Raw genomic sequence first — 19,867 nt, 5'->3', positions numbered from 1 at the left:
GGGGTGTCTTATAGCGCGATGGAGATTTATACGCATATATGTGTCTGTATACACGAGAGAGATATATATACGCACACACACGAGATATATATGGGATATATACATCATATCATTATATATTTTTACATATTATATCATATCTACAAATATATTATATATAATATATATTATCTCATATCTATATTTATATATTATATAATATATCATAGAATATCTCAAGTTGGAAGGGACCCATAAGGATCATCAAGTCCAACTCCCTGCTCATATATGTGTGTATATATAAATATTTATCTCATGATAAGAACGCTTAAGGAATAGTTGGCGTTGGGGTCAGCCCCATCCCTGGCAGAGACACGGCACCTGGAGATGGGAAAGCCCTTCTCCTTCCCAAAAATCTCCTTTTCCCCATTTTTTCAAGGAGCTTTCTGACCTTTTATACTACAAACTGAATCGCCCAAATACCAGGGAAAAAACCCACCTCCCATTTGCGCTGGTGAACTGGTTTTAATCCCTTAATTCCCTTCTTTGCTTAAATGATCTTATACTCAACAAAAAAAAGGAAAAGAAAAACACAATAATTAGCAATAGTGAATGCCTCAGAAGGATCTGTGTACAGAAAGGAAAACAAGAGCTTGGGCTTCTTTGCATTTAGTAAATATTAAAATTAATGAGAGACTTTCAGGGCCCTGTTGTCAGAAATGCAGAAGGGTTTCTGTGAAGGATTAAAAAAAAAAAAAAAGCCCTGTACACAAATCTCTGCAATTATTCTGAATGCTTTATATTTTTCAGCCAATTATGAAATTCATGGAAAGTATTAATATCCAATTTTAATTTGCTCAATATTCCCATTAACAATAAAAAGTCTAATTAAGGTATCTGTACAAAAAGCCCTTAGCAGTAATTTCAGAGAATAATAGAGGAGAATGACGAGATATTTCTTGTTAAATGCATGCTGCAAATTAATTGATATCTTAATTAGACTTTAGTACTAAGATTATTAGTTAGATTGATTCAGGCCTGAAACACCTCATCTTTTAAAAGATAAAAGCAAGCGGGAGAAGAAAAAACTGATTTTCCAAAACCTTTCTGGAAGCAAACCAGGGATATGCCGGGACCGTTCGGGAGCGATGCCCTGCTGCAGGGCTAAGGCCTCGTCCGTCTGTCCCATCCGTCTGTCCCGTGGCCACGGAGCTGGGAAGCAGCAGGAATTCAGCCCAAACCCATTTTCCCTCTGTTTGCTTCCCTGGGCTGGAAACATTTTTCTCACCACAAAAAAATGAAAGGGAAAATTTGGCACCGGCGAGATTTTTACCAAAACCACTTTTTTTAACCAAAAATAATAAACGGCAGCAAGAGATGTTTGAAACGACCGGTTGCCTCTGCAGAGAAAACTGATGGTGGGGAGTTTTCAAAGCGGGTTTTTTTCAGCATTTCCTTAGAAGAAGAAGAAGAAAAAAAAAAAACCCAGCAATATTTTTGGACCAGCTTCGCTCTATATAGCCGGAGGAAGCACTCCCCTACCTACACGCCGAGCACCATTTACATTTCTCTCGCAAACGTTCATCCTTTGGGATTTCACCGAGATGCTGCCGTGCCGAGAATCCAACCCTCCGGGGCAGGGACGCCCGACGCACCCCGGTGCTCGGGGAAGCCCCGAGCCGCTGGGACCCCAAGATATGGACCCCACAGCGGGGGACTCACTGGGATGTCGGTGACCAGCCAGTGCCTCCAGAACCGATTCCTGGGGTTGGCTCTGCTGGGAGCATCGGGGTCCACCAGCACCAGCACATACTTCTTGCTCTGCAAAAGAGGAGAGGAGAGCGCTACGGGCACGGGGCGCGGGACCGGGGGCTTGCGTCGGCGGCGTGCGAGCAAGGAGCATCCCTCCAGGAGTTTTACCAGCCCCCAAAATACGTTTTTTTCATGCTTTCCCATGCATGCATGCTTTGACTGTTGCATTCGTGCAAAATGCGCAGAGAAGGTGAGCGATGAATCTGCGCCGGGGGAACGCGAGGGCCCCAAACCCGCTCGGGACGATTTACTCATCACAATCTAAATCTCTTCAAAGAGAGGAAGGACAGGGGTTTTCTACTACCTCCAAATAAAAGGCACCAAAGAGAATCTCCTCCCCTGCCAGCCATCCTCTAACCACATCCTACAGCGGTGCAGGGCAGAGCGATGCACGGGGGACTTTCTGCAAAGAGTTGCAATCCCTGGGAGAGGGGGACAGGATATTTTGGGGATTCAAATCCAGCTCCAGCCCCAGGGCGGTGGCTGGGGACAGGTTGGACACCCCACCTCTGCCAGGGTGGCTGAGAGGAGCTAAGCTGTACCTAACCAACCGCAAATTAACTGAAGGACTAAGCCTCGAGGGCTGCGAGGGCACTCGGAGCATCTCACTGCCGCTCCCCGACGTGCACCAGGGATGCTGCAAGAAGGCAAAGCCCCTGCCTCGCCACGCACCCAGGGGTTTGGGCAACTGCTCCTGGATGATGGCAACCAGGCAAAGAGAGCAGGGACTCGCGGACGATGCTGGCTCAGCCCCCCAGCATCCCCCGCAGCCCGCCCCGGGTCCCCACCGAGGCTGTCCAGCACCCAAGGGTGCCACCAACGCTGCGAGACAAGGTGGATATTTTGGTCCCCCAAGGATGGAGCTGGGTTTGAAGTGACCTCTGGAGGCTGCGGATAGAAAACCTGCTGATCTCAGGGGATTTGGCAGGACCTCAGGCACCAGATTATCCTGCAAGCACCCAGATTAAGGGATCTATATCCTAATAAAACCTCCAGGTGCATCTGTCAGCTCGCCAGCGGTGCCACGCACCGCTCCAGCGTGCCCGAGGGCTGAGGTTTCATAAACGGCTGGGGGATTTAGCCGTGCAATTCCCACCAAAATTAGCTGGAGCTCTGCAGCTAAATCCCCCAGTCACTTGTGAAACCGGGCAGGGATTTTCACAGCGAGATCGTTGGGGCAGAGACAACCTTTTTACTCTATTTCCCAACCCCTGGTTGGGGCAAGCAAGCCCTGGGGTATTGCCATGCCCAGCGATCCCCCGTAGCCCCTTCCTTTTGCAGCCCACCGCAGCCGTGCGTTGCTCAGCCTCCCTTGCAGACAACACCTCCACAACAACCACCAGTTTAACCAGAAAAGGTGGATTTCAACCCATTTAGCAAACAGCTCGCAACAGTTGCAAAGAAAATCCCAAGCTCATGCAACCGCCCCGCCTGGGAGCGCGGCCAGCGAGGTGCTGCTGCCCTGGTGCATTAATCCCAGCCTGGCTCAAGGCATTTGCATCGTGGGGGGTTTACGCCAAGCCTGCAGATGTGTGCATGGAGATGGGGCCGTGACGGTGCCACCGCATGAGGCCGAAGGTCAGGACCTCGGAGCAGAGCTGCCACCTCCCTCCCCGTGGTGCTCGCAGCTGCAGCCGGCTGCATCGCTGCGAGCATCCCAGAAAAAATCAGCAATATTCCTTGCCAGCGCTGAAATCAGCGTTTAATGGGAAGGAGGAGGGGGGGAGAAGAAGCCCGACAACCCAAAAACTCTACGCTGGAAGTGTGAAGGAATTTGAGCTCTAACTTTGGGGAGGGTGCGGAGCTGAGCACGGTGTTTCTCAATCTCTCGGCTCTGCTCGGGAGCCCAGCTGGTGGGAACAGAACGTGTAGTCATGGGACTGTCATCGTGTGCTGTCCAGGTTAACATGTAGCATTTCTATTACTATTAACAGACTTTCTGCTCCTCACTCCATCTGTTCTTCGAAATAATTGCAGTTGTACAGACCATGCCTTCGCTACAGGCAGGCTCTGGGGAGAGGCTAGTGCTTTTGTGCAAAAAAAAAAAAAAAAAAAAAGGAAAAAAAAAGTGTCAAAAAATAACAGCAAACACGAGAATAGAGTGCAAGCGAAGTTAACAGCAGGCTCGCAATTCGGTACAGATTGTGGCCTAGAAAGGTGGCGGCGCACGCGGCCGGGGGCCGGCGGGGCCAGACCCCCGCGGGGACGGGAGCTGGGGTCAGCGGCCCCGAGCCGGGCTGGGACCGAGGGATTTTTCTGTCTCATTACCTGCGGGCCACCCTAAGAGGCACAATCCCTCACCTTCCACCTAAAGATAGCAAAGCCCTCCACGACCTGAGTTAATCTCCCGCTGCTTAGGTGCCGTCGCATCCCGTGCCAGCAAAATCACCAGCCCCGCAAAATCACCCCGAAAGCCGGGCGAACCCTCTGGCCGGCGGCCCCGAGCGGTGCTGCGTACCCCAGACACAGGGTAGGTGGTTTTTGGCTGGTTCTGCTTGCAAGCAACAGAGCAGCCCGAGTGTTGGTGATTTTAGGGTTTTTCTTTTAATGCTGAAATCCCTCCTCGACACAGGCTAACAGCATTAGCTGCTGTCAGGGCTCCAGACAGGAGCCAGCCCGGAGTGACACGGGAGCTGCTCAGCTTCACAAGCATGAACCAGCCCCGGGGATTTTTGGAGAGGAGGAAAGTGGGTTTCGATCAGAAGATTCCTCAGTTCTCCAGTGCAGAAGAACGGGCGGCGTCTTACTGGGCCGTGGGAAGGGAGGAAGGGGCAGAGGGAAGGAAAAGCCATTTTGGGTTACCACGACTGAAAACTTGGGGTCACAAAGCAACCCCAACACCTCGTCACCCTTTTCTGCTCAGCCCGGGGCATGGAGGAGCTGCTGGTGCGGGGGACCCAGCGGGGACCCAGTGCGTCCCACCAGTGCTGTGCCGATGGGGACACCGCTGGGCTCGTGCAAGGGCCACCCTTCCAAGGGTCACCCTTCCCCGCTCCCCAGCCATGCCTTTCACCACGGTGCTTTGCAATTAGCATTTAACCATTGCAAGGAGCTGCTGCCTTCCCCGACGAGGCAGCGGTGCAGCCGGAGCCGGTGCTTTACCCCCCAGCTTTGCACCCCGTGTCCCCAGGCGCAGGCGTCCTGCCCTGCTTCGACACCCGGACCGGAGCCAAGGCAGCAGAGCTGGTGGCAGATGACAGCAGCGCTGCGTGTCATATTTTCCCTGCTAATTGTTTCTAGAGGGAAGCAGCAGCGATATATCCAGTTATTACTGCAGAAAGCATCAGCTACTCCGATTAGCCACAGGTTTAGGAAACTTGCTCCAAGCAGGCAGGGACTTTTGAAGAGGCAGGCAGGCAGGAGAGGGATTTGTGCGCTGAGGATACACACACAGCTCAATAGATCCCGCGGAGCCGGGGCTGCACAGGAATTAAAGACTTATCCAAATGAAAGCAAATAGGGTGTTAAGCGACACACATGTAGAGCGAGCGGTTTCCTTGGAAACCAGCACACATGGAAGCAGCACACATGCAGCGCCCCGGCATTTTCGGTAGCACCGGGGTGGCCGCGGGGCTCTGCCCTGCCAGGGATGCCCGTGCTTGGCTGGGGATGGAGCCGGAGCAAAGCCCCGTCCCGCCGGTGTGCCTGCTGCAGGGCATGGAGAAAAATGGCATGAAATGCGCTTTCTCCTGACCGTGAAGTGAAGCAGGACGGTGCCCAGCGTTGCTGGCCCCGCTCGTCTTAGAAATTCAATCCCAAAACTAAGGAACAAAGCCCAGGTGATGCGCAAAGCCCCAGGCAGAGCCTTAGCCCAGCACCCCGCTTCCCGGCACAGGGTATAAGTGGGTTTGGTTGATTTTGGAAAGTCCATCTGGATCTTCCCCAGCTCATCCATCCCTCGGAACTGCTCCTCATTCACGCCTGCCCGGAGCAAGGGCTGTTACGCTGCTCATAGCAAAAACTGCTGGTAGCATCCAGCCCCTCGCCACGCAAGGAGACAGGTGAGATTTCCAGCTGACCTATTGCCACCCACGACCTTTACAGCTGCTAACAAATTTACCAAGGTAGGGAGCTGCTGCAGAAGCAAACCAGGGCATCGATAGATTAAGGCGGTGTCTGAGCCAAAAGGCCCTCCGCCTCCCCGAGAGCTAAAGCTCGGCATTGCAGTAGCCCGTATTATCTCGCTGCAAAGGATTTCAGGGTGACTGATGGCACGAGACGATGCAGAGCGAGGCTGGCCAGTCCCTCCGGCGCAGAGATGGGATGAGGTGAGACATCCCGAGCACGCAGCGCCTGGGCTGGAGCTTGCACCCCGGTGCGATGGCCAGGGGAGAACTCAGTTTTATGCAATTGCAAACCAGAAAATGTAAATACACCCAAAGGGATCCGCCAGAGCCGGGCAGGAGTTCCTGGATGGGCAGCGGGGTGGGCAGGGTGCCCAGCATCCTGGGAAACATCATCCCGGCTCTCCCGGGCGATGGCTCGAGGGCTCCAGCCTGTGTCCCACCGATGCGAGAGGCAAAGCGGTGCTGCTCCTCCTGCGAGGTGGAAGCGCTGCGAGCACCAGCTGAGAGCTGAGAGTCAATCTGGGCTTTTTTCTTGGCTTGTCCCCAGTACTAAAAAGTTTCTATAACGGGCACATAGTTAGCAATTCTGCTGCTGCTGCTTCGCCAAAGTGAAATTCTAGCTCCTTCTTCAGTGGCTAACAGCACGGGGGGTGAGGCAGGCAAAAAATTGTTTGCAACCGAGTCCGCTATTGTGGCTTTGGGAAAGAGCTGCAGAGCGCGGCAGGATTTTACCTTCTTATTTTAAAGCAGCACCTCACCGCTTCCCCGCTCTTCTCCCCTTGCAAAAATAGGTCAGCGATATTAACGCTGCTCTGCAGGACTTGCCCAAGGGGACAAGAGGCACCATCTGAACGCTGGACCCAGCTCCCCCAGCCGCAGGTCTGTGCTCCCCCCCAGCCTTGAGCTGCCAAAGGGAACTTCATTGACTTTCTAACACTGCAACTCTCCCTTCGCTCTCCCTGGGGGCTCGCCGCAGCTAAGCCGGCCAAATATTTATGCAGCCTAATGTTCTAATAAGAATTGATTAATCCAGGATGGTTAAAGTGAACACATTAAAGGCCTATTCCCAGACTAAGGCCTTGGGATGCTTTAAGGAATGGGTTATTTGCTGTGAAAGGAGAACAGTCTGTTTTTCCCCAGCTCCTCGCAATGAAACTGCAATGGGTGTGTTACACGCTTAACGTAACCAAGCAGAAAGTGAGATAAATCTTCCAAGGGGTCCATGATGCTGTAAATACAGGTTTGCAAGAGGTGGCTGAGGAGGAGGCTGCGCCTCCGGATCGCTTTTGGGGAGGGAGGAGAGCAACAGGCTGTGCTTCCTTGCTCAGGGACCCCATTGCAGATGGTTTCCCCCAAATTGGGGTCCATCTAAATCACCATCATCATCACCTGCAAGCTGGCTGCCAGACACCGAACATCAGGGGAATGCGGCGCCACGTTTCAGCCCCGCCGCTGCCCATCTTCCAGCCAGAAGAGAAACCCAAAAAACACTAGCAAAAAGGGAATTAAAACCCCAAGAACCCCAGCTGCCAAGCTGTTGCTTCGGCCCCCCCTTTCCCGGTGGCTATTTATTGCCATTTGGGCGGCACGGCTTTGGGGGCGAGCTAACGAGGGCCACGCGCGCGTCCCTGGGCTGGGGACGCCGAGGCGGGCAGCGCTGCCCGCTCCGCAGGCAGGGGAGCCGGGGATGAACTCCGGGGAAGCGACACATTTCCCGAGCGGTCTGCGAGGAGGAGGAGGAGGAGGAGGCGGCGGCGAGCGGCCGCGGTGGCAGAGCGCAGCCTTCCAGCCCAATTACTATCACACGGGGGGACACATGGATTGGTGACATTTGACATTTTCCACAAAATATTTTGATGCAAAATGGCACCTCCGTCACAAATTATTTTCCGAATCTTGGCTTGGGTTTGGGTGGGTTTTTTTCAGTTTGCTTTTTTTTTTTCTGAGGGGGGGGGAAAAAGGATTGCGCAGGGTGACATTTGCAAACGAGCAGAGGAAAGGGTCATCGTTTCCCCACCATAAGCAAAGGGGTCATGGTGGCCTTGCCACCGAGTGGGCAAAGCAAACAGCACTGGCAGGGGCAAATGCATCCAAAAAATCCAGGCTTTGCTCTGGGGCATCCCGGTGCCCTCGCTGGTGCACCCGCATGGCCCTTGGGGACCCTCAAAGGGTTTTTTTCCCCCCTCCCTCCCATCCATGCAAGGGAAGGAGCCGCCGCAGCAGCTGCCCCGGCTCGGGAGCATCGGGGGTCGGACCCCTCCCCGGCAATGCTGGGGTTACCAGCGCTGGGAATTGCTGAACTCTGTGCTACCAGACACCTCGGGAAAGCTGAAATGACTTTAAATGCCTAAACATTTTAAAACAAACCCTGGAACAATTCAGCTCCTAACTCCTCGCCTGCTTTCTCTCCCTCCTCGCTCTCTCTCTCCCATTTTTACGGTTTCCAGAGCTGTTTTACGCCTCATTACCTGCACACTGTGAGTGATGTCTGTCGGTCCTAGAGCTGTAAATACCTTAAATCATGCTTCATTAAGAATATCTATGGTGCTATTAAAGAGCTATAATAGACAACGAGTTAACAGATGATTAAATATGAACTCCATTTGTGTCAGTCACCAGTGTGCAGGAAGAGGCTTTAAGTTTTTTAAACTCGCTCCCATTATCTGGGGAAGTGGGGCTGTGGCTGGCAGGGATGGAGGGGGATGGAGGGATGCTCAAATGGGGATGGAGGGATGCTCGGATGGGGATAGAGGATGCTCAGATGGGGATGAAGGGATGCTCAAATGGGGATGGAGGGATGCTCAAATGGGGATGGAGGGATGCTCAGATGGGGATAGAGGATGTTCAGATGGGGATGGGGCACAAGGATGCTCAGATGGGGATGGAGGGATGCTCGGATGGGGATAGAGGATGTTCAGATGGGGATGGGGCACAAGGATGCTCAGATGGGGATGGAGGGATGCTCGGATGGGGATAGAGGATGCTTGGATGGGGATGGAGGGGTGCTCAGATGGGGATGGAGGGATGCTTGGAGGGGGACAGAGGGATGCTCGGATGGGGATGGAGGGATGCTCAAATGGGGATGGAGGGATGCTCAGATGGGGATAGAGGATGGTTCGGATGGGGATGGGGCACAAGGATGCTCAGATGGGGATGGAGGAGTGCTCGGATGGGGATAGAGGATGATCGGATGGGGATAGAGGATGCTCGGATGGGGATGGAGGGATGCTTGGAGGGGGATAGAGGGATGCTCAGATGGGGATGGGGCGCAGGGCTGCTCCTGCACCAGGGACACCTGGGAGGGACCAGCTCCTCCGCTTTGTGACTCCGAGCTGACAATTCTGGCAGCCCTTTGCTCAGCTGTTCCCACCCATACAGGCAAATAGCACACAGCGACACGAGCAACAGATTGATCTTTAAGGTCCAGTAGCCAGAGATTTAAAAGAAAATAAAAGAAAGGAGGAGGAGGACAACGAGGAGATGTCAGGCTGCTTTGGATGGGACAGGATGGGGAAACGGATGGGGAGACGGGAGGAAGGACTGGAGGCTGGCAGGATGGACGGTGATGCAAAAGCGGACTGAGTATTGCTGTCTTTCCAATAAAATAATAGCTCAGCACAAATGAATTGCCAAAGTGCAAATTAAATAATAATTAATATTATTAAAATCCCATGAGCACACAAAAATACTGGGGAAAATTAAATAATGAGTGTTTCCTTATTTTCTGGATTAGATTTTTCTCTATAAAAATAAAGAGCAGTTTCACGGGCAGCTTCAGCAAAAGTGGATTATCCCACTGTTACAATCTCGCCTCCCTGCCGGGGCTCAGGGCTGCGGATGATGCCAGACACCCGGCACACGCGTCCCACCACCAAACCAGCCACGGAGGAAGGGGTAAGAGGCAGGAGGATTTGGGGACAAGGACAGAGCCTGCCTGTAGGAAAGCCCGCTGATCTGATAACTACCTCTCTTTAGCGACGTGGCCATGGTCACAGAAGATGTCCCCACGGGCTTTGCAAGGATGCATCGGGGCTCATTACACCCCATGGGCACGTGGAGCCTCCCCGGCTCCTCGCCATCACCTCTCCCATCCCCTCCTCTGCTGGGACCAGCCTTAAAATCCTTCGGGAAATGGATGGGGCTGTGCACGGTGTTGGCACCCGGTAAAGTGGCTCAGCGCTGGCTGTGGGAGCTGCTCCACTCTGCCCCATGCCCTCGTTTCGGATGATGCTCACCCCCGTGCAGAGGGGGAGATGCAGGATGATGCTGAGCGGGCACAACACACCCTCCATGGTCACCACATCACACCGCTGCCTCCATTTCCCTGGGTCCAGGAGGGAAATTGCCGACCTGATACCTTACAGGAATAACGGCAGAATAAGTTCATATTCCTACAAGCGCCCGGTGCTCTGCAACCTCCTTATTTATCATTCCTGAATACGCCTCGACCCCTCACTGCCTGCCACGACCCCGCTTGCCGGCTGCGGGCATGCCCGCAGGGACCCACGGCCTCCCCCCAGGCCGTGTGGGAGGACGGGGGGCCCGGGGGGCCGGCGGCGTGGGACGGTGGTGCTGGCAGCCAGCGGCTGCGGGGTGACGGTGACACACTGCTCCCCGGGGACCGCGCTTGCGGGGACGGTAATTGAATCTCGGCGCTTATATTCAGCCGGAGCCGGCACGGTGATTAAGTTAACTGGAAATGCCATTTCCGTATTGTTCAAACTCTTAAGTGCCCCAAGCTTCTTATCATTTGCTGCCGGTCCCCTCTGCTCCTTCGCTCTGACCTCACCTCCCCTCCGGCATCGGGGTCAGGCTGCAGCGGCCCCCAGGGTCACCGAAAGAAATTAATCCCGGAGCCCCTTGGGAGCCGGGCTGGCGCCTCGGCCACGGAGATTGCAAGGGCTGGGAGGGAAGACGAGCTCTCCTCCCCATTTGGGAAAAAATAAAAGCATTTCAGGAGTGGCGGGAGCTGCTCTGCCCATCTCCATCCCCGGGGATGAAACGCCGGCCCACCCACCGCATTCATTTACCTGCCGCGATTCACCCCCAGCATTTTGAATTTGCTGCTTCCAAGCTGCGAGTATCCAAAAGTGCAGCCGGGGCCTTTCCCCCACCCCTGATGCACCATCACCACCTGTTGATCTAAACCCAGAAACTGCTTTGGCAAAACGACCAAGAAATAACCCTCCCCGCTACGCAAACCGCTCTTGCCAGGAACAGGAGGGAAAAGATGCTCAGCTCAGAACTTCCCTCCCTAGTAAAATATTTAATAATAAACTAAGAAGAGAAGCCAACTGTCTCCCTTGGATGTGGTTTTCATTTGGAAGTTAATAGGATTTTTATTCCCATCCAAAATATCTTTTTTTTTTCCTTCCTAATGTATGTTTTGTTCTAATATATCCATCTTGTCGTGCTAAATAAAATACGAATCGTATCGACGTAGCCCAACCGGGAGCGATGAACGCCCGTGTCGCACTCCATTTGTCTCCAGCGCACAGACGCACCAGCCACCCTCTCCCAAGGCTCCCGGCCCCCATCGCTTTGTTAATCGATACCGGTCGAAAGCTTTAAATAATATTTTAAATACTCCAAGTGAGAAAACGTCCACGTTAATGTGTTAATTTCCACGATGCCTTGTTGCTTTGAAATCCCTGAAAAATGGGAAGCTTAAATGAGTCCTATGAAAAGGAACAGTGCATCATTAACACAGCCAGATCCATATCACAGACTGCAGCAATTACCATCCAGTGAAACACTGCAAGCTGTGAAGAGCTTTCATTACCCGGGGTTTTACAGGTCATTCACCTCTGACCAATCTTACGCTAAAACAAGCATTTTCTGCACCACGGATTCCAGCTTCATTTAAATCCGTAATTGCTTTGATTTCGGTACATATGGAGCACGGGGACTTCATGACTAAGAAATCTATTAGTCAATAAGTTTGCTACTTTTATGGATCTTTAGTCATCTTGCCTCAATTTCTTCCCAGGTCGGGTGATGGATGGAGATGCTGATTTCCACGGTGGGAGCGATCTGCCCCGGCTCCCCTTTGCTGCAATTACGTTCCCGGGTCACCGAGGGGGAATTCAATCAGGGAGCCGGCCCGCGGGATGCTGCTTCTGCCTCAGAAACGCAATTCCCTGCCGCCGGCAGCCCTGCGCGGCAAATAGCCCTTCTCCAACCTACAACCAATATTTGATGGGTTTTCATTATTTCCCAGGCCGTGCAGAAGGTGTTTGGTACAGGGGTGCTCGGGCATGAATCAGGCGTGATCCCTCCATCGCTATTTTCCCCTCTCCTGTATCCCCCCGAGACCAAACAGCCTTTTGGGGAGCTGCGGACAAGACAAAAATGTTTTTTATGTTTCTTTTTAATTTATTTATATTGAAATGGGCGTATTCACCATGCATACATCAGAAAACTCCCCAATTTAGGAGCTGCGATTTGCACTTTCGTCTAAAACCCAGGGTTATCGATTCCTCCGTGGATGCTGGCGGAAACAAGAGACAATAGTCTATTCTCCTCCGTACGGGTTCCTACCCAGCCCTTGTATCCAAGTGCCTTCCAGGAGTGCATTAAATGATGCGATTAACATCTGTCACGTGCGGTTCAGTCTCTCTTTCAGTCTCTCCCAGGGGAAGGAGCCGCACGTGCAGGGGAAGGGTTTGTTTTGGTGGATTTATCTTCTTTTTTGAAAGCGCGTGGCACACGGGGGGGAAACGCATCTCCGTGGGCAAAGCGTCCTTTGCGTGCTGGCTGGAGTGGGGGGTTGGCGTCTTGCAGCCAAACCCCTGTTAGTTGGGGTGATGGACCGAGAAAAAGCTGGTCCTGGGGTGAGAGAGGGTCTTGGGGGCAGATGCCGAGAGGCCGGAGGAGCCGGCAGCGGCGGCAGCAGCACTAAGCAAAGCCTCAGCTGCTGGCAGCAGCGTTTGCACGGGGCTGGATTCCCGCAGCAGGAGCTCCCTTGCTTGCTCATACCCAAAAGGCTGAATCCTGCTTTAAATAACGCCCATTTCCCGCACGTTTCCATTTGTGCCCTGGCAGGAGCTGAGCCCGGTGGCTTTAAGCAACCCACCCAACCTGCTGCTGGTCCGAGCCTTGAAAACAATCCCGAATCCCATCATCGTGCGGGCGCAGGGGTGCTGCCTCTGCTCCCTGTCCCGGCAGCACCTGGGACAAACCCTCAGCTACCAAAAACTACCGGCTTCAACACTGGGCAGCGATGCTCCAGCATGATGATACGAAGCCGGCAGCGATGCTCCAACATTCGGGAAATTTGGAGAGAGAAAAAGCAACACCCTGCTCAGCCTCACCTTGGGGGGGGGGGGGGGGGTTGAGTCCTGCTGTGGTTTTTTTGGGGGGGATAGGATGAAGCAGGACGGTTGGGTCTTATTGCATCTTAGCAGGACAGGCGGACGGATGGGATGCTGCTCCCGCAGCCAGGATCCTCCTTTAATTGATTTCTCATGGTTTATTGCCTTCTTGCTTTAATTGCAATACAAACGTTTGCTGATGCAATTATCATGCATATGCGATAAAGCTGTTAGAGGGTGTCATTAGGTTGTATTTCTTCATTTATTTTAGGGCGTGCGAGGGAAAGAGAGAAGTGTGCTTCCTGCACAGATTTCTGGCGATAAAATGTAATTCCAAGGTGGGTTTCTTTGTGGTGGGGTTTTCTTTTTTTGGTTCAATACACTGAAAGCAAAAAAAAATTTGCCTTACAGCAGCTCATCTGGGGGTGAAATAATCCACTCAACATTCAGATTATCAGCTAATGCGCATTTGCATTAGAATAGGCTGGAAGAGCTCCCAGGATGGAGAGAGATCCCTCCGGATCAGCCACTGCCCTTGCACAAAACAGCAACAGATCCTCGCCCTGAACACAAAACCGCTCATGGATGCAGCCTCTGACCCCCCCGCGGCAGGGAATATTCCTTGGGAAGGGGACCCTGCCATGGGATTTCATTACAAAATGTTTAAATTTAGGAATAATGGGGGAAAAAAGCAGAATTGCCCAGAATTGGCCAGGGCAGCTCATCTTGAGCCACGGTGGCAAACCCCAGAGATCTCCCAAGGGCTCGGACGTGCCCACGCCGGGATGCCGGCACCGTCCCCGCAGCCAGGGCCATCGATGGAAGACCAGCAGCTCTGGGTCCATGCCCAGCTCAGCTTTAAACCACCAGCAAATATGGGAGCAGCGGCCGCATCCTGAGTGAAACGAAGCCGAAACGAAACACCCTGCACAGAGCTGCAAAAGCTTGCACAGCAAAGGACCAAATCCTGCACACGGAGCAGCCGGCAACGGTGCCGGGAGCCCCGGCAGCCGCCGCAAAACCTGACGCTGCACCTTTCCCATCGCAGCTGTCAAAATGAAGCTGTCGCCGTGACGGCCTCCTCGGAGCCTCGTTAAAAATGTGACGGTTCCCTTAGGCTACCAGGGGAGACATGGCCAAATTAATGAGGATGTGACAGAGTTTACGGGTCAGATTAGACTCCTCTTCCCATGGCTGCGCTCGGCATAAACCTGAAAATTGAGTGAAAAGAAGGGAAGCTGAGGGTGAGGGACCATGAGAGGTTTGGGGAGCATGTGCGCTCACCAAAAGAGCAATCCTGTACTTGTCATAATTAATCAGGCACATGTTAGACAAGCAGAAAGCGCTCGGTCCCTCCGGTGAGGGAAGGGAATTAAACCCTCACCTCCTCGCCCCACGGATCCGGCCTCCCCGGGATGTGCTGCGCAGGGAGCGCGTTTGCAAATGCATCCTTAGAGCTCTCCTACTTAATTTCCCCATTTAAAAATAAACAAACAGAACTGATTTCCCCCCCCCCCCCCCTCTTCCTTTGCCCAATCTGGAAAACAACCCAGTTCCAGCAAGAAGCTGTGACAGACCGGAGACGTCGCGGGCTGGGAGCGGTTGGGCGAAGGACGCCTCGAAGGGTTCGCACCCCGCGAACGCGTGGTGCCAGTGCAGGCAGCTGCCTAAAACGTTGAGCCTCCGGGGTCCCAGCCCAAGCAACGGAGGCTTAGTACCTCTTGAAGACACGTCCAGCATCCAGCTGGCCACGCTGGAAACATCCAGCGGTAGCAGCCGCTTCTGAAAACCCCAGCCCCTATAGCAGCCTATATAGATCTAACCCTATAGCCTGTGCCCGGTGGCGAGAGGATGCCTGTTAGCCCCTCTCTGCCCATCAGCAGCCCTTGGCGGGACAGAAGAGCTTGGGGAAGTGCTGGGAGAGTCCCATTTGAGGTAGCTATTTAATCTCAAACCCTTAAAACCAAAATAAAGCTTGAAACAATCCTGAACCAACCCCTCGAGCCCAAACAGCAGCGAGATTTGGGATCCAGTCCAAGCTCTGCAGCTTAGGCCCATCTCCAAATAACTCCCAACAAGTTTATTTATGGAAAATAAAATCAGTCCAAGACGTTCACAGCTCAGGAATATTTAATGCTATTTGGTGAGAAAGTATTTCCAGCAAGGAGGGAACGGCACGGCTCCCCGAGCCCAGCTCCCGGGCATCGCACCGGAGACGATGCTGGCACAGACCCACACCAGTCACCCGGGGAGCTCGGAACTGGTCCGACTGGATCAAACGCCTCCCTAATTTAGTTCATACCAATCCTGCTTAATTAATTGGGTCTGGAGGCATAGCGCTGGGCTGTCTGCTAAGGTGAGCCGTGGGAAGAGCCAGGTGCTGAAGCATCTCCGAGCGGGAGCATCACCCCTGGGTGCCCACCGCAGCGCCCACCCACCAGCACTTGAGGACGCGCTGCCGGGGACCCGACCACAGACCTATCCCCTTCCCAGCACACCAGGAACGGGAAAGACAATTTCCCTGGTTGGGAAGAGGAGGAAACGGTGGCAGAGCGATAACCCAGACGATGCTCAGATACAGAAACACCCCCTCGTGCTGCCCGCTGCCCTTGCCGCAGGCGGCGATGCCGCTGTTCTGTGCGGCGCAGAGCTGCAACTGTAAAAAATCCGCAAAGCCACCTTTGCACCCAAAACGACGGGAAAGGGGATGAAGCGCCTGTCCCCAAGAGGCAGAGCAGCAGGAGTGAGCGCAGCCCAGCGGGGGCAAGCCACTGCCCCTCCGCTTGCCGATACCCCGGGAACCGCGGTCGCCCCGGTGCTGAGGTTACACCGCCGACATGGAGCTGTCTGCTGAGGCAGCCCTGAGTCAAGGGCAGGCCAGACGCAGCGGTGATGGGAGTCACTTTAATAGACACCTGCCACCTGATGGGGAGCGTTAATGTGTCCCCCTGCTCCCGCCGGACACAGATGAGCATCCTAAGCCCGGTGGGGCGACCGCATCCCTGCCGCCACCGCGAGACGGGCTGTCACCTTGGCAAGGAGGGGGACACACAAAACAGCCGGGGAGCGGGGGAGAGCGCCAGGGCAAGGCCTGGCTTTTACAAACAGCTCTAATATCCCTGGAAGACGTCTCCGAGTCATGCACCGGGTTGGAAATGTCTCCCATTATAATTATGAGTCATTCGTGACTCAGTGACATTTCTGAAATTAAAAAGCAGTCACTGGCCCAACCCTTTGCTGCCCCGCTTGGTGGCCGTGCGAGCGCTACACAACTTATTTTTAACGCTATTTCCCAGACAAACAACCCCCCAGACCCATCACCCCCCACCCTGGCTGTGCAGCCACTCGGGGACGGTCCCCTGGGATGGCAGGTTTTGCATTCACACCCTGAGGTTTTTTTTTTCCTGTGTGGGAAAAGCTGGGATCTGAGCCCAACTTTGCTTCCCCGGGCTGCTCCTGGGAGCAGAGCCGGGTGTTGTGTCCACCTGCGCCGAGGCGGCGGGACCAGCCCCAGGGATGTCACAAGCCGGGCGGGATTTCCTAGAGCACCGCGTTCAAACACAAAACCCTTAAAATAAATAAAAGCAACCTGTTGGGTATTTCCAACAATTCAGGACTTAGAGGACACCTCTGCCAGAGAGCGGTGCACACAGCAGCATGGCACACGCCAAGGCTCGGTGCAAAACCAGGGCCATGTTGCTGCTGCAAACATCTGCTGCAAACGAAAAAGGGGGTTCGGGGACCCTCGGCCACAGCGGGGCTGGGACAGTCACAGCCTGCTGGTGCGCTGTCCCCAGGGACAGGCCATTAGGCACGTTTTCATTAAGGCAGCCCTACCCACATCGCTCAGTTTTATTCCAGGAACGGCCAAATCCAGGGCAGGAAACAATCTGTGAACCGATAACCCCCAATCACACAATTATTTCCCCAATCTCTCCACGGTCCCTTTACAGCCCAAGAGCTCCGTTATTAAAGCACTAGATTTTAGAGGCCGGGAGGCAGCTGCCCTTACGAAAGGCACAGGGCAGGGATGCTCAGGAGCAGGGATGCTCGGGCATCAGGATGCTCAGAGGCAGGGATGCTTGGAGGCTGGGATGCTCGGAGGCCGGGATGCTTGGGGACCGGGCGTGACAGGCCATGTTCACTGACATCCCAATTGCGCCATGCAAGGACGAAGCTCATGGGAGCCCCACAAAGCTGTGGCAGGGCAGGGTCCGGCACCACGGCGGGACCGGTTCCCAGGGCTGGAAGCTTTGGGATCTCACAGAAACCCAGCGTGGTGCAAGAGCCCTCTCTGCACATCACGTTTTGCCATCTGCAGCAGGTGAACTGCCGGATCGGCACGGCTCGGCATCATGCGGTGGCTGGGGAACGCACGCCGTCGGCGCCAGGACATATCAGAGCAGAAATAGACCCGGAGCCGTCGTCCCCCCCGCCGCCCCCTTTTTACTATTATGTCTGAGAAGCGACGTCTCTCCTTTTTTTTTTTTTTTTTTTTTACGATGATTTAATCGCTTGGTGATGAGGGCTGCCTGGCTGGGATACAACTGAGCTCTGGGCATCGCCAAAAGAAACGGGGGATATAAAAAGAGGAGGAAGCATCAGTAGCAGCGACGCTGATTGACAGTGAATGAAATGAAGCGGCCAAATTTCATTGGCGTGGTTTGAAATCCCAGGACGATGCGGATAGCTGATGGCTCCTTTCCTAGGGTTTTGCCAAAGCTAGCATTTGCCTTTCATCCTTATTTAATTCACTGTTTGGAGGCTGCCACGGGTATTTTTTTGTGTGTGTGTGTGTGTGGTGGTGGTATTTTAATTGCACGTTTCCCTCCTGGAGGAGATTTTTTTTTTTAAATACCAGCGTGTGTGTGTGCTGAAACGCAGCTGGGTGTGCAAAGGAGAGGGGCACGACGGAGGCAGGAGCCCTTCGCCCAGCACCTCGGCCACAGCCCTGCCTCGTGGCCTCAGGCCTTTGCTGACAACAGCCCTTAAGTGCTCGTGCAATTTATACCCTGGATGCAGATAATTAAAGGACTCAAGGCTGAGGTTTGATAAAGCATTTTCCTGGAAAGACGGCGTCCGTTGGGGCTCAAACCCCAAGCGCAGCCGCTGCCGGCTGCCCGGGGGGGACGTGGGTCACATCGGCTGGGCAAGGGTCCCGCAGGAATCCCCCGTGCTCGTCTGCCTGCAGGTATCCTTCTCCCAATTACTGGATATTTTCTGAGAAAACCAAGTCTGTGAAGGCTGCGGTCATTGCAGGGGACGGAGCAGCTTTGCAGGCGATGCGCTATGGGAGCATCTCCCCTTCAGCCCCGGCAGGTCCCAGCCACCAAAGAGCAGCGAGTGGCACCTGCGGCAATGTTCCAGCAAGAGAAGACCAAAAGGTGGCAAAAGGACTGGTTTCCAAGCCTTCCTTTCCTCTCCAATGGGGAAAGGTGCCAGGTTGGCAGGGCTCCAGCTCCCGGCGCTCGGGTCTGCTCCGGTCTCCCCCTCTGCCGGCAGCTGAGCCCAGGCTGGCTCATCTCTTGGATGGCCCGGCACAGGCTGGACTCAGAGCATCAGCCCAGCAAGCCCAGAGGTGGCGGGGAGTAGCCAGCAACACCGGCAAAATTGATCTGCTCTCCTAATGCCAAGAGCCCTGTTTCTCCCTCGCAGCCAGATTTCCACCCAAATTCCCAGGCTTTTCACTCCAGCTGGAAGAAATCCGGCAAATCCATCGACTGCATGCGACCTGCCCCCCCACGAAGAGGGAGATCTCCTGGGAGCAGCAGTTCCCGGAGGGATGGGACGAAGCCCAGCAGCTGCAGAAAAAGCCCGGGGCAAAGCCCCGAGCAGCAACCAAATCCCGATCCACGGGGCCAGCGTGCGCTCCCCGCTCCCACCCTGGCTCATCGCCCCCAAAAAAGCAGCCGAGTCCACACAACAGAGTAAGAATGACAAGAGTTTTAGTAGAGGAAAAGCTCTGCTTTTACAAATCTGGTGGCTGCAATGCCGTGCCCCCCAGCCCCAGGTTCATTTTGCTCTGGCATCGTCCTCCCTCCCAGCTGCCGTTTGCCTGGGAAGGGGCCGGGCAGCATCACGGGGGGCTGCAGCATCGCGGGGGGCTCGGCAGCACTGCCGCCTCTCCTCCTCCCTCCCACTCGCCAAATATTTGTTTAATGAGGGAATTCCTGTCGCACGTACGTGGGCTCCGGCGCTGCGGGGAGCACGGCTGCCTGCAGCATCCTCAAACGTGGGGAAACCTCCGGAGATGGCTACAAACCCCTCGGTGCACCGACACCAGGCCCGGCGTGAGGGTGATGGCCGCTTGCAGGGGTGCAAAGACCCTTTGCATGAGGATTGCAGTTTGCTGCTTCCCTGCTGCAGCACCGGGGCTGTGCCGAACCAAGAGCATGAAGAGCTGCTGTCCCCGAGTGTCCCCCGTGTCCCCCCCGCCATCACGACACGCGTTGCCCCGCCGGCCACCCCTGCTTTCAGCCCCGAACCGCAGCCCGCGACGCAGCCACTTTGATCCGCTGCTTAATTCCTCCTTCCCGTTAATTTCTGATCAGGCTCTGAACCTTCTCACAGAGATGCTGAGATCAAATGATTAGTTAAGAGACAGTCGGGCGAGGAGAACATGAAAGGGAGAAGTTTTGTTTAAGGATATTAACCCCGGCGAGGAGACGCGGGAAGCGGCAGAGCCACGAGCCGAGA

The 19,867-nt window shown here is 54.3% G+C and overlaps 1 protein-coding gene across 7 annotated transcripts in view; it reads right to left on the bottom strand.

Annotated features, from left to right (window-relative positions):
* PEBP4 (phosphatidylethanolamine binding protein 4) overlaps positions 1–19,867 on the bottom strand; it is an 81,693-nt gene that overhangs the window by 39,349 nt on the left and 22,477 nt on the right. For 6 of the 7 annotated variants that reach the window (XM_087762993.1, XM_087762995.1, XM_087762992.1 and 3 more), the window contains one exon: positions 1,702–1,800. The exons of the other annotated variant lie outside the window; for it this stretch is intronic. In XM_087762993.1, the coding sequence (XP_087619119.1) occupies positions 1,702–1,800 (99 nt within the window). The remainder of the gene's footprint in view (positions 1–1,701; positions 1,801–19,867) is intronic. 7 annotated transcript variants of the gene reach the window in all.

The sequence above is a fragment of the Nipponia nippon genome, unplaced genomic scaffold (assembly GCF_047370975.1).
Source record: "Nipponia nippon isolate SJK-2023a ecotype South Korea unplaced genomic scaffold, ASM4737097v1 scaffold_27, whole genome shotgun sequence".
Classification (NCBI taxonomy): Eukaryota; Metazoa; Chordata; class Aves; order Pelecaniformes; family Threskiornithidae; genus Nipponia; species Nipponia nippon.
This window is presented reverse-complemented; position numbering and strand designations above follow the sequence as displayed.